This window comes from Opisthorchis viverrini (assembly GCF_000715545.1).
Source record: "Opisthorchis viverrini unplaced genomic scaffold opera_v5_288, whole genome shotgun sequence".
Taxonomy (NCBI): domain Eukaryota; kingdom Metazoa; phylum Platyhelminthes; class Trematoda; order Opisthorchiida; family Opisthorchiidae; genus Opisthorchis; species Opisthorchis viverrini.
The window spans coordinates 495,072-507,734 of NW_008751946.1; the positions used below are offsets into that span (position 1 = coordinate 495,072).

The 12,663-nt window shown below is 43.6% G+C and overlaps 2 protein-coding genes across 2 annotated transcripts in view; one reads left to right on the forward strand and one right to left on the reverse strand.

Annotated features, from left to right (window-relative positions):
- T265_09605 (hypothetical protein) overlaps positions 1-4,383 on the forward strand; it is a gene marked incomplete at both ends in the record, with an annotated part of 34,796 nt that extends 30,413 nt beyond the window's left edge. The window contains one exon of the mRNA XM_009175720.1: positions 4,200-4,383. Within this exon, the coding sequence (XP_009173984.1) occupies positions 4,200-4,383 (184 nt within the window). The remainder of the gene's footprint in view (positions 1-4,199) is intronic.
- The window catches only part of T265_09604 (hypothetical protein), a gene marked incomplete at both ends in the record, with an annotated part of 79,466 nt that overhangs the window by 28,994 nt on the left and 37,809 nt on the right, over positions 1-12,663 (reverse strand). Inside the window, 8 exons of the mRNA XM_009175719.1 lie at positions 1,407-1,667; positions 4,007-4,103; positions 4,198-4,665; positions 6,845-6,942; positions 7,883-8,182; positions 9,444-9,602; positions 10,028-10,225; positions 11,229-11,335. Coding sequence (XP_009173983.1) covers positions 1,407-1,667; positions 4,007-4,103; positions 4,198-4,665; positions 6,845-6,942; positions 7,883-8,182; positions 9,444-9,602; positions 10,028-10,225; positions 11,229-11,335 — 1,688 coding nt within the window. The remainder of the gene's footprint in view (positions 1-1,406; positions 1,668-4,006; positions 4,104-4,197; positions 4,666-6,844; positions 6,943-7,882; positions 8,183-9,443; positions 9,603-10,027; positions 10,226-11,228; positions 11,336-12,663) is intronic.

The following is a 12,663-nucleotide window of genomic DNA, read 5'->3' on the forward strand; positions in this document are numbered from 1 at the left end:
CACGGATTGCACAAAAAGGTACCTGTCATTAGGATCGTGAATGTGTCACAGCAATGAAGATTGCATTATCGGCATTGTTTAGTCTAGTCTGCAGCAACCCCATCAGCCCTTCAACTACGGTCCTCAGTTAACGGCTATAATCGGAGGCAGACGCTAAAGGTATGAATCGGTTAGTTATATTTGCTGTGAAAATGTTGGATAGAGCACGTGCACAGAAGTGATACAGCTGAACGAATGGGTGTCAGACGTCATTAAGAAAGAGCACAAGCTGGCAGTCATTGTTACGTCACTACAACGTGAAAATGACTGACTGAATGGTAGCGAAGTACCGTACTTTTCGAATCACCGAACCGATTCAGTAGATTCATTCATAATTGGGCGCATGAATCTTGAAGCATATGGCTTGGCTTCAGGCTTGTTTGATGACGCGGGCTAGATGGGACGCAGGCAGGCTACTGCCATCATGAAAATACCCAACGAACCAGCCAAATGAGAAGAGTCGGACTACAACGAAAGGCCAATTTCAAACAGACCAATAGAATAATGTTAGTCATTCCTCAAATAACCGGTGACGGCAAAGATATTAACAATCGCTCCAAAAGTGCATGAAAAGAAGCAGAAGTAAAGGAGATAACCACTCAATCGCAAACTGACGTCTTCTCAGGTGATTACTAAAAGTTTGCAAGTCGACTGTCAAGTTCGGAGAGAGGATTAACACCTAAAACGTTACCAAAGGCACAACTAAAAGAACCGTCACCAGCACGTCCACCAAAAACTGTCTAGCGATTGAAGCCGATCATTATCAACTGAAGTGAAGATTCAGTTGATAAAGTGAACAAAAATAGACGAGGTATTTGGAGTAGCAAGTGTGAATCTCGTCTAGTTAGAGCCTGCACATTTGATATTCTGCCTAGTCAAAACAATCCTGATCTCACACGAGGTAAGATTTGCCCTAATTAGAGTGCACGGTTGAGTTGAGGAACTTATAAGACGAACAATTTAATATGCAATTCGAAATAAACTGTAAAGAATGATTATTCAAAAGTTACTTCATCTACTTACAGGGACGAGGAGAACAGCGCTCAAAACTTCAAGACACCTGTAGTGTGTTACTCAAGACACTTGTGTTGAAACAACAGAAGTCTTGGGGAAAGAATGCTAGCGCACATTGCAGTGAGAGTCTGTGGTGCACCTGGCACAGCTGGTTTGACCATCAACCTACTTTGTTGCAGAAAATGCCTATGGTTAACACATCTTGCAAAGTTTGAGTATGGTTATCATGAGATATCTTCCTATCAGCTTACGGAAAAATTTCCGAAAAAAGCAACTCCCAATCTAATTACAATACTCCCATATAGTGTTTTATAAAGATGACGAACGCTCCAAATAAACCTAAGAATACTTACGCGTCTGCGCCTCTTGCGCTTATGTATATGTTGTGGTGATGGCAAACCAAGAATTTTGCTGTCAGACATGCTAGCCGTGCGGATCGAAGAGCTCGTCGCGACCACATCCGAAACAACATCGCCTTCTTTGACATGAGAGAATCTCTTAGTTGTATTGCGCCTGCCCAATCTCAGGCGGCGGTTCCCTTGGATACGGTAGTTACTATGACTTTGATCAACGGCAACACCCAAAGGAAGCGTGGGTGCAACAACAGACGTGGGCTGTGTGGAAGGAAGAAGTAAGGGTGCAACATAAACACCTTGGCAATGAGCAAGGACAATAAACGCAACGTCCGCAGACATTATGGAAAAAGGGACAGTGGTGACGAATATGCGTGCGTGTCTGCAAGGAATCTACCGAATCAATTCACAAGACCAGAAAGAATACGGTGAGGTTTGCAAACGTCGAAGATATCTTCGAACGTTATGCAACTGATAAGCTGTGAGGCCTCGTGAAACACCTCAAACAGATTTCAGAAATTGGTTGAAACCCCAAGCTAGTTCAAAGCCACAGAGTCGGAGCCCCACTATGTTCCACTCGTTGCTCACAATATTAAAAACTTTCTTAGCGGCTTACGAATATGGTCATTTAAATCCAGAATTTTCTTTACACCTCTTGAATTCGTTGGTGCAAAGTACAGTTTATTCGTGGAACAAACGCTGTGTTCCGTTGAAGCTGAATAGCCCTTTAGCAATGTTTCTCTACCACGGACCAAAATCCTTCATGTTCCTCATATATATATATATATATATATATATATATATATATATATACTCAAGGTAGCCTCGACATCGACTGCTTGGAGAGGAGAAAGGAGTCGTGAAGCGACAGCGAACACCTACACCTTCAGTCATAAGACGATTGAGCGAAATGGTTCATGGTCCGTACCACGATAATGACGTTATCATCCGACTGCGTGACTCAAACCCGGCAATCTCAGACACCAACAGGACACTTCTCCAAATCAAATGATAACAACAATAGTAATGGAACTAGTAATCGAATAATCGTTGAGCTGTAGCATCCTTTCGATGCCTAACTGCCATGCCACCCAAAGGATGGGATGAGATACTGCTAGAGTGCCCAAGCTAGATAGGGGCAGCCGAGATGATGACGTTGGGTCTTCATCATCATCATCGGCAGCATGACATCAGTGTTCGACACCGATGCTTCATTGCCGTTGGGTTCGAACCACGAACCTCCTGGTTAGTGGACTCGCACAACCACTGATCTATCTCGGGCCGCAAATGATGGTTAGTAATTATCAACCAGTGAGTGTCAACTTTTGGACTTCTGCTTGTTCCGGAACTTGTGTCAACTGCACGTTTACCTATCATCCTTGCAACATAATAATATAGTGGCTCATAGAATGTATCTCACAGTCGCCGTCTTTATCTGTTTGTTGCCTTCATGATTCGAATAAAGAGAATTAGACGCTTTATCACGAAGTGAAGACTAGTCATCATTCACGCGATGGTCCTTAATCGGTTAATGAAGTGCAGGTGCATTGGGCAAACGTGTACAGCACCTTACACAGATTGCCTCGACCCATTCAACTTCCCAAGATTTCTCTAACCATTTCATTCAAGAAAAAGGTTGCCTTTCAGAATGGCCACCTCTAAACTAGAATCGTCTGGAGCGATGAACATTCGAATCATTGAAACTACGAAAGGCTACTTTGCTACAGTCAGAGACTCATCACTGATTAGTAGCACAAAGACTGGAAACTGTTTCAAAAAAATTGTCGTAGAGTCCTGGAGTTCGCGTAATTTCTCGATAAATTCGCATCCGTTTTTGGATCCTCACAGGGCTATGGTAATAAGGCCCCCTACCATTCAACAGATCAAACTTTAAAAACAGTTGAACAAGCGCGTACACATGTTGGACGACAGCAGGTGACAGCACCGAGAGGCACCAGTCACTCGTTTTGTGAATATTTGTGCTGATAAACAAACAAGAAGCTCGGACATGAAACAGTTTTGTCATAACAACCCAAAAGTAAATTATGCACAAGACAAACAGACCATGGTAAATAGCTAACTAATGTGGGGACCCTAACATGAGCTACTTGAGAGGAAGATTCAGTGTAAATAAGTGGTTGATTGGCGGTCTTGGAAGCAAGTAGGTTGAACAGGTACGTCAGCGACACCATATTTTCCTGGTCAATGAAATCATTCATGTATCGACGCGTGTAATGGTAATGCAATCAAAGCATAGAAAGGTAATCACCCAGCTCGGTAAGACTGTGTAAGGGTCCATGATTGGTGTAAAGGTGAAACGAAATGACGATACAGTTGACATTCACTGGAAAGAACACCCACAGGGGAGATCACTTTCGGTTGATTCTTTCAAGTTTCACCCGAAGACAATCGCCCTTCGAGAAGAGACTGTTTCCCATAGGTGACTGATTTGGATCGGCCACTTAGATTGGTCTATCCAGAGGAAGGTAAAAGTATCAAAGGGCAACTCATTTGACAGTAAAAATGAATTAGTTGCATGGTATTCCGAGATGAGCGACATCAACCCGAGAAAAAATTGAAGTACTGGGAGCGTTACCTACCGCAGAGATAGATTCGGAGGCAGCACCCGTAGAGCAAACCGGATGGTCGCCGAGACCCCCAACTGGATTTAGGATGCTCATACGAAGATCACGGAAGCTGAAAATCATAAAAAAATGTTAAGGAATTTGACCATCCGTTTGCTTCACCTTTCCATTGACGCCAAATTTAAGTATACTGTCGTTCAACTCACAGTGAAGGGCGTGGCGTGGTTGAGCGAGACGAAGTAGTCGAAGAAGAGGATGACGACGATGAAGAGCTAGATGAGGACGACGTGTCTTCGAGTTCATCTAGATATTCTTGCAGTGTCTGTGGTTGTTGTGCCAGTTCCTCTTTGGTTTTGAATTCGAGAAATTTACTTCGCGTCGACAAACAGTAGCCAATGATTGGATATACTGGTGGCAGTAGCATGCCCATTAACAAAAGGGCAACTTTGGCTCCAACCATCTTTCCGTTTCGCAAGCCTCCGTACCATAGGTCATTCAAAATAGACTGTGTACATTTATGGCCGATAAAAACCTTAGATTCACACATATGGGCCAAACTAAGACAGGTGTTGTTCGAAAACGCGCGTAGCTCGTAAATCAATAGGCGTTTGGCTTGATCCGGGTCGTGACGATAGCAGTGATCTTGTAAATCAAATGCCAAGCGTTCGAAGAGACTGAAAAGCATTCACAGAAACAAAAGCAAGTAAAACATGACATGAATCTAATTAATCAAACGGCAACACACTCCGTAAGCGATAATGCACCATCTTTCACGTGGCAAATAACTGCGAAAGAGGCCAGTCAGAAAAAATGCGATTCGAACAATTATTTCAGGTTAGAGCACGAGAAATGCTCAACAGAACGGGGTTCCAGTGGCTCCATAGGTTTGTATCTACAGATGGCTAGCCTCCTGAGAGTACAACGTAACGTACTCAATGGACTTGATCAGGGTTGGTACACGGCCTCCGAGTGAACTGGACCTTCCATTTCACTCACTGAGCACGGTTTAAGATGGTTTGTCGGTGAAACCCGAACAACCGGCAACAACAATGCACGTTTTTCCAAAGTCGCCTGTGTAAGCAATGCTGCGGTCGGATACCAAAGGGCTTAGCCACGCGGGGCATTTGACCTTAATGGGGACTCACCAGAGGGGCGGAAACATTCCGAATACACGACTTTTCCTATAACAGTTACATGACTACATATCAGCATAGTACTGTGCCTAAATGAGAAATTCCACTTAAGTGTGGAACAACTCGGTTTTCATCTATGCGGGTGAGTAGTCAGAACGTCTTATGTGAATTGGCATGAGCTGATACGTATGGAGTCATAGGCTTGAAATTCGGCCGGATGATATGATGAAGATGCCCACGGAAGAAATAACTCACCCTCGATAGATGAACTGATCACACTGCACAGGTTGCGCTGGCTTGGCCACGTGCTGCGTATGCCAGTCGACCAACTTCCTCGAAGGGCTCTTTTCGCCCAACCACGTGAAGGATGGAGAAGAGCCAGAGGCGGTCAAACAATGAGTTGACAGCGAAGTGTGAAAGCAATTACCAGCAAACTTAGCTGCGCTGGTCACTGCCGTCTTCCTGGATGGGGACCCCGAGACGGGCCACATCAATGACTAGAGACATCGTCAGACATGGCCCAGTCGCGCCTTCAATCGCGCTCGTGCACCAAAGCTATTGCCTTCAATCCATAGCTCCTTTTTCAACCCCCCCCCTTGACAGTCCACTCTACCTACCCCCCTCCCCAAAAAAATATCGGTGAACGAAACGGCGGCAGCTACAACCACTGTACGACGAGTACGTGGTTATTACAGCTGACAATGATGGTGATGATGACGTGTTCATGAAGGTGTTAGAAACCTGGTCTTTGAACAGCTATTTGAGAGCGATTTTGTTCTGTACCAGGTGATCCAATCCAAAGCCTTCCAAGTGAACATAATGCATTCTGAGCCACTCACACAGCTTTGACTTAGGTACATGCACTGTGCCCTCCTACGAACAAGTGTTTGTAGCAAACCGATCGCAATGCAAAACCCCATCCACCCTCTTCTGCAAAGACCCCTATCGCCCGCTAAGCGAGGAAAGCTCATTTTGCATTATTAGAGAAAACAAATTCATTCTACGTATGCATTCCGGACTTCCAGAGATATAAGCATGGAATACACAGCCTTCATATGGATAGCAACTTCCTGCTTGCAGTAACATCGTTGAGCAACAATACAACTGGGTCTTTCCTATGAGAGAGGGTAAACCATCAAGCATGAAATAACGAGAGAGCAGGACTCAAGTTTATCTAGGGGCCGTAAGTGGGTCACCATCGGAACAACAGAAGATAAACAGAACAAGTGTTGGTTAAGAGGGCCGTCCAACGTAAAAGCAATTACAGAATTGGTAGTCCGTCAGTTTACTTCGTCCGCGTTTGTTCTTCGGATGTTTCTCATTCAATCTAGGTGCACAGGCTTTTGGTCGCACTTTTGAAGACCCGCGTTTGGAAACTTGCGTATTTTGTCCAGTTCATATCCACTATATTCATAGCAATAATAGGTGAATAGAGCAGAGAACGCGACGGTGAATCGGAGATACCACCGTTCATAAAATGCGTCTTACATTCCGTTGCCGCAAACTGGTTCTGAGGCAAGGAACGCTTGAACTGTGGATGAGATCGGCATAAAGTAGAACTTTGTCGAGCTTGATTTTCACTTACTAAACCTAAATCAGGACAACCCTGGTTACTCACTCAACGGAGATTTATTCCTGCGCGATATCGGAGACTTCGGTGGTATCAGTAAAAATATGAGTAATCTACATGCGAGTTATGCGCATAATGAAATGAACTCACTCTTCCTGCGTTCGAAATTCTTTGGCGACTTCCACTTCAGACTCATCGTGGACACTGGCGTGTCTGATTCCACGCAGCAGCTTTACGGAGAACAATGCCTGATCAGGAAAGTAGAGTACAACGCTATTTGGTAAACTAGGCAGAAAAAACCGCGTCCAAAATGTTTGAATACAATCGAGAGTGGGCAATTGTTACGTGTATAACTGAAATCAACCGAGAACGGTTAAGTTTTATAGGTGGTCAGATAAAAAACCTTTCCTAACTGACATAGCTACAGTCCTATAACTGCCAGCTGCGAAATAGTTATAAATTGCTAGCAGAAACTTCATTTGGGGTAACAGCTCCGATGCCACGTGACCAAACGGAAAATAGTCTAGTGAAATTCCATTTTGTCAATCTAATGACATACACGATAGTGAGCTGAGTCACCCGACAGAATTAGAAGACAACTTATGAGGAACTCAATACGAAAGCTATTTTGTTATTCACCGAAAACGCTGAAAAATCACACTTGGGTAATTCCGTGGAGCTTCGGTTAATCTCTTTTAAGATGAGAGCTGCGTGTTGGGTCAAAATATTCGTTCACTTCGCTATGAACATACGAAAGCAAAAACGACAAATCGAAACATTTTGGATTGCCCGCATAGGATACGTCCTTTGCGTTTGAATACAAATACCTAGACAGATATAGCCTATCAGACCGATGAAGACATAATTTTTTTCATTTAAAAGGGATGGATGGCTTTTCACCTGCCCAGCAATCACCTATCTGTAAAGGTGCTACCTACGTAGTTCTGAACGGCCTATACGAATCCATTGGAAGCCTAACACTTCGATTTTTAGAATTCCTGTAATATTTTGCCTTGACCCTCTTGTCAAACTTATATTTTTTTTCACTGAAGCTTCCTTCAGACAAGTTGTTGAGGTCGGAGCGTCGGAGTGCAACAATTATTTTGCAGCCGCCCTTTAACAGCTTCATTCTAGCTGATTTCATCCTGGACGAAAAACAAGCATCTTGCGAGCTTACACATGGCATACCTTGGCGATCGATTCCTCGCCGGCCAAAACCATGAAGCGAGCCATCTTATAGCGTCTAGTGAGAAGGGCCCATTGAAGTAATTCGGTATAGGGATAGCGGAAAATGCAGTCCCGACTGGAGGCGTCTTCAGTGTTGAGGACTGACGTCGATTGTTGTTTGTGTCCAGTGACCATGTGCCCGAGGCTCGCTGGAAACTTTAATCCCCCGTGTTCCACTGCGTGATCAATATTCGCGTAGGTGACAGACTTGCGCGGAAACGGAAACTTTCGATCTGCCATTAGCCTGTTCACAAGGCCAGCCTGGTGGAAAAAGGCAAGATAGGTGTTACTTATAATAATAATGTTAATATAATGTATACAATATATATATAATATAATAATATGATAATAGATAAGCATGTAGCACAGGGAAACCAGATCTCTGAGAATAGATCAAAGAAGCTTACATCCAACGGTACCATGAGGAACTCCAATATGGTCATGCATAAAGCAATGAAGTAATAAGGTAGAACAACGGAGAGATGAATTAATAAAATCACGAATAAATTAATATCAGAAAGTTTTAAAATTAGGCGTTCTGAAGTTAGATTTCTAGTTGCGTGTGAAAACCAATTAAACATGACTGTAATCTTATCGGCCTGTTACTTTTCTTGAAGCGGAATTTTGAGCTTCTGACAAACCTTGCCGATAGTAAGACGGAGTGCGTGATTTACTGCGATCCTTCTGGCCTGCTGTCGTCAATGTGAAGTTTAACGTATTTGGCCTTTTAGTTGAACAGCATGGACAAGTTCGTTTTGTAACCGGTTCATCCGAACAGCTTTGGTGAAACGGCACTTAGCTTCTCATACTCAGTAATTCGGTACAAATCGCCATGAGTTCATCAAACAAGGAATATATTGTTACGAATGCTTCATGCTATGAACATTGGGTATTCCGAGCCTAGATGTGAAAAGTCGAGTCCCTGTTTTCCTATAAGGTTGTACAAAATCTAACTAACAATAGGAGATGTGGATAAAACCCATCGTTGGCCTTCTTATACGTTTACATATTTTATTGCATGTTGAAATGTGTTCGTAGTTCTCTGAACGTCTGGACACTTGCTAGCCTGAAAAAGGCTTAGGTGCGGGAATTAGACTGGTGTATCGATAACCTGTGAACTGAATGGCATGTGGGGCAACGCACCAACCAAAGCCATGATAAATTTACCCTCCTAGTGTAATGACGAAATGCTCAGCCATTTGTATTCCATATATTGTTTCATAAGTGATGCATTCTATAACACTGCTCTTAAAACCCAGTGGCTTTTTGTGTCTAATGTGGAAAGTTCGCATTTCTTACTTTTATAATTGTGGTAAACTTTTCCCATGGAAATAGTTCTTGTAGTACTCACATCATTAATGATGACCATGGGGCCTACGCCATGGTATATCCTTCGCTCTGTGATCCACCCTTGTGAGCAATAAGAAACACCGTCAAGAGTAGCCGGATGCATGAAAAAGAATGCGCAAAGGAAAATGTGGTAAACAAAAACTGTTTCTGATCGTACGGTATTGTCCCTTACCAGATAAGGATCAGATGAATAGGATCCAACATCGGCCGAGGCTGAACGACGCTGAAACGATGGCAATCGACCGAAACCCGATTTGTCACAATAGCTATGCTGATAACCTCCACCAATGAGGTTTTCAATCAGTTGACCCACAGCACGCAGAGTGATCCGCTTAAGAAACCAAGGAAGGGCGAGAATGATGGTGTTGCATATGTCCACTCAAAGTAGGCATCAAGATGCGTCCGAAAATTTCAACGGGGTCATTTGCATAGAAAAAATCAGTTTAACGGAACAGTAAGCTCTCTAGTGAGAAGTGCATGTATACGTAGCATGGACTGAAAGGAGAGTGGTCAATTGCGTGTGAAATCAACATGAATAGGCGAGACGAAGAGCAAACGTTTACCGCAGTTCATTTGTAAGCGGGAGGTTTGTAATTTGGACACATCACCAAGAATGCATTTTTGTTCGCACTATGTGTACTTGGGAGGCACATTGCAAATGTGTTTTATCTAAGCCTGTACGTGTCTGATTAGTTCCTCTTTTTCCTGCACTTCAGCACTTCAAGAGGGGAAAGCGAATTTAAGGGGCAAACTCACCTGTCTAGCACCCATTATCTTGGCAAATAATTTGTGGAACGATCGGTTGTTTACATCACTAGCGGCGATATAAAGTTCCTCCAATCTGCCAACGGTCAGGAATCTTTGAATTCCCAATCCTTTGGCCAGAAGTAGCTTCACAAACTCAAGACGGTCGTTAAGGAGCGCATCAGCCATGGCGTTTTCCAAGGTGGTTGTCTGAAACGAAGGGTGAGAAAACAGTGATTACGTAACTCAAACAGCAAATCGGTACCAACTCACGGATATCGCGAGCATTCCTCCAGAAAACTTCTAACTGTGCTTTGCTGATAGTTGTATTCAGTAGAAAGTGCAGCAATCTAAAATGTTACCAAAACCTAACGAGGGCATGACGTGACAAGCTGCAAGTAGTCGGGTTCCAAACTGACCTAACTGAAAAAATAGCATCGTGCAGCTGTAGCACCCTTTTGGTGCCTAACTGCCATCCCACCAGAAGGAAGCACGAGGGCTGGGATACTGCCAAATTGCCCAAGCATGGACAGGGGAAGTCGAGAGGCAGAGGTTCGGTTTGAACCACGGTGCTTTCAGTCAGTAAATTCGCGCTCTAAACACTGATCCATCTCGCCCCGACTGAACTGACCGGACTGAGAAGACCGCAAACCCTATAAATACTTTCTCACAGATAGGTTATTCGTCAGGTATTTTTAAGATGTCGAAGAATAAAACTGTGTTCGGCAACAGATGAGAACCGAACCAAGGATCGATCCTGAAAACGCGCTATGGAGGTAGAAAACGTATCACTAATACCTTATGGTTAAGGTGTTTCTACGTGACAAAAATATGGACTTATCTCTATGTGTCGCGGCCTAATTGTACTCAAATACCGGATCTTTACTTTGATTCGAGTGGTCTACAGAACAGCTTGTTTGTTCGTAAATCTGCGCATTAATAATGAGTGTTCACTCGGTTCCAGGTCGTTTACAATTTCCGTCTTAACTTCGGAGAGAAGCTACTTGCCATTCATTTAAGTAGGAACAAATCATCGAGGAACTACTGTTGTGCGGATAACCGAAAATCACTTGTCTCCCCGCAGTACCGAATACTAGCACTGTTACGACTGCTATTCATGATCTCTCGACAGTCGAAACCGCTGGATTATCTCGAAACAGTCAGACAAAGCGCAGTACAAAGAACCAGGATTTTTGTGTGAGAAAAAACGTACCGACCATGTGCTACACGAGGTGAAAACCTTGGAACGTGCAATGTCTGGTCGGTCCCAAGCCATCGTCAGAGAAAGTTGTTCAGCAGGTGTTAGTTTGTGGCCGGAGACTGTGTGAAAAAGATAGGTGAAAAGTTTAGCCATAAAACGGATCGACTGTTGTTGCTTTGACGGTCCAACCGTCTACAAAAAGCCACTTGAAAAATCAACATAAATTGTGGTGCATTTGAAATGCAAACACAAACGCTCAGCCCGTGCCGGAGATAGAGAGGTGACATAGTTAGTCTGCAGTGCAATCAGTTAAGCATGAATCGTGCTCGTATCATAAAGACAGTAGAGTTAACTATTTTACTGACTTAGTGAACAAAAACACCTATGATTGATGGGAAATTCAACTAAGTTTTTAGCAGCCACGTTTCCGGTTCATGAATAAACAATTTGTTCCCCTGTCCGAATGCAATACGATCCCTGATCATGTGATCAGAGCTGGTGCGAGGAGGACCAAATATAACTGTCAATCTAAAACAGCCCGATAAAATGGATAGATCCGAAATCTGTGTAGGTTAGGATACTCAAAATGGCCTGATTGATCTTCCTTCAGTTTCATTTTTCGTCATCTTCCAGGTGAACAGTCATTGTGATTTGTTTATCCACAGTTATCCTGTACAGCGCCGTGCTCATGGTCATAACCACTTTTGATAGATGGAATCTGTGACATATTGGACAATAATCTGGATGACGCTATTCGACTGGTTGGACGTTGCACTTTCAGGTGATTTGTGTCACAGAACTATGGCAAGGCCTTTGCTCGCAAGCAGAATTATGAAACATGTTCAAAAACATCAAGCCAAAAAGGATGTCTCAGAATGCTGAGCTCATCATGTTTAACCCGAGAAATCCGTTTTTAGCCACAATGAGGAAGCATTGTAAAACGTTCTTCATAAGTTGGACTTTAGAACTAATTTGTCAACCTTGTCAAGCATTTGATGTGAAGAGCGCAAAAATCGGAGCTTATGATACCACGTCTACAGACTTCTACATTGCCCTGGGTATTAAACAAGAGTGCGTAATTGCGTCAAACTTATCCAACTTGTATCTGACCGTAACATGTATGGGAGTGTGTTGAAATCCGGAAAGTGGTTTGACTATTCAGTATTGACTGGGTGATCGCTTGCTAATTCGAGAAGAATCGTTGAGCCGAAGCACCCTTTCGGTACGTAACCGCCATCCCACCAGGAAGAACCACAAGGGCTGGGATACTGCCAGGTTGCCCAAGCCTAGACGGGGGAAGTCGAGAGGCAGAGGTCACGTTCGAATCACGGACCTTCCGGTCAGTAAATTCGCGCTCTCACCACTGAGTCAACTTGCCCCAGCTAATTCGAGAAGATTGTGACCTAAATAAATGCTGTGTGATTCGACATTAAAATAGGAACAAAAG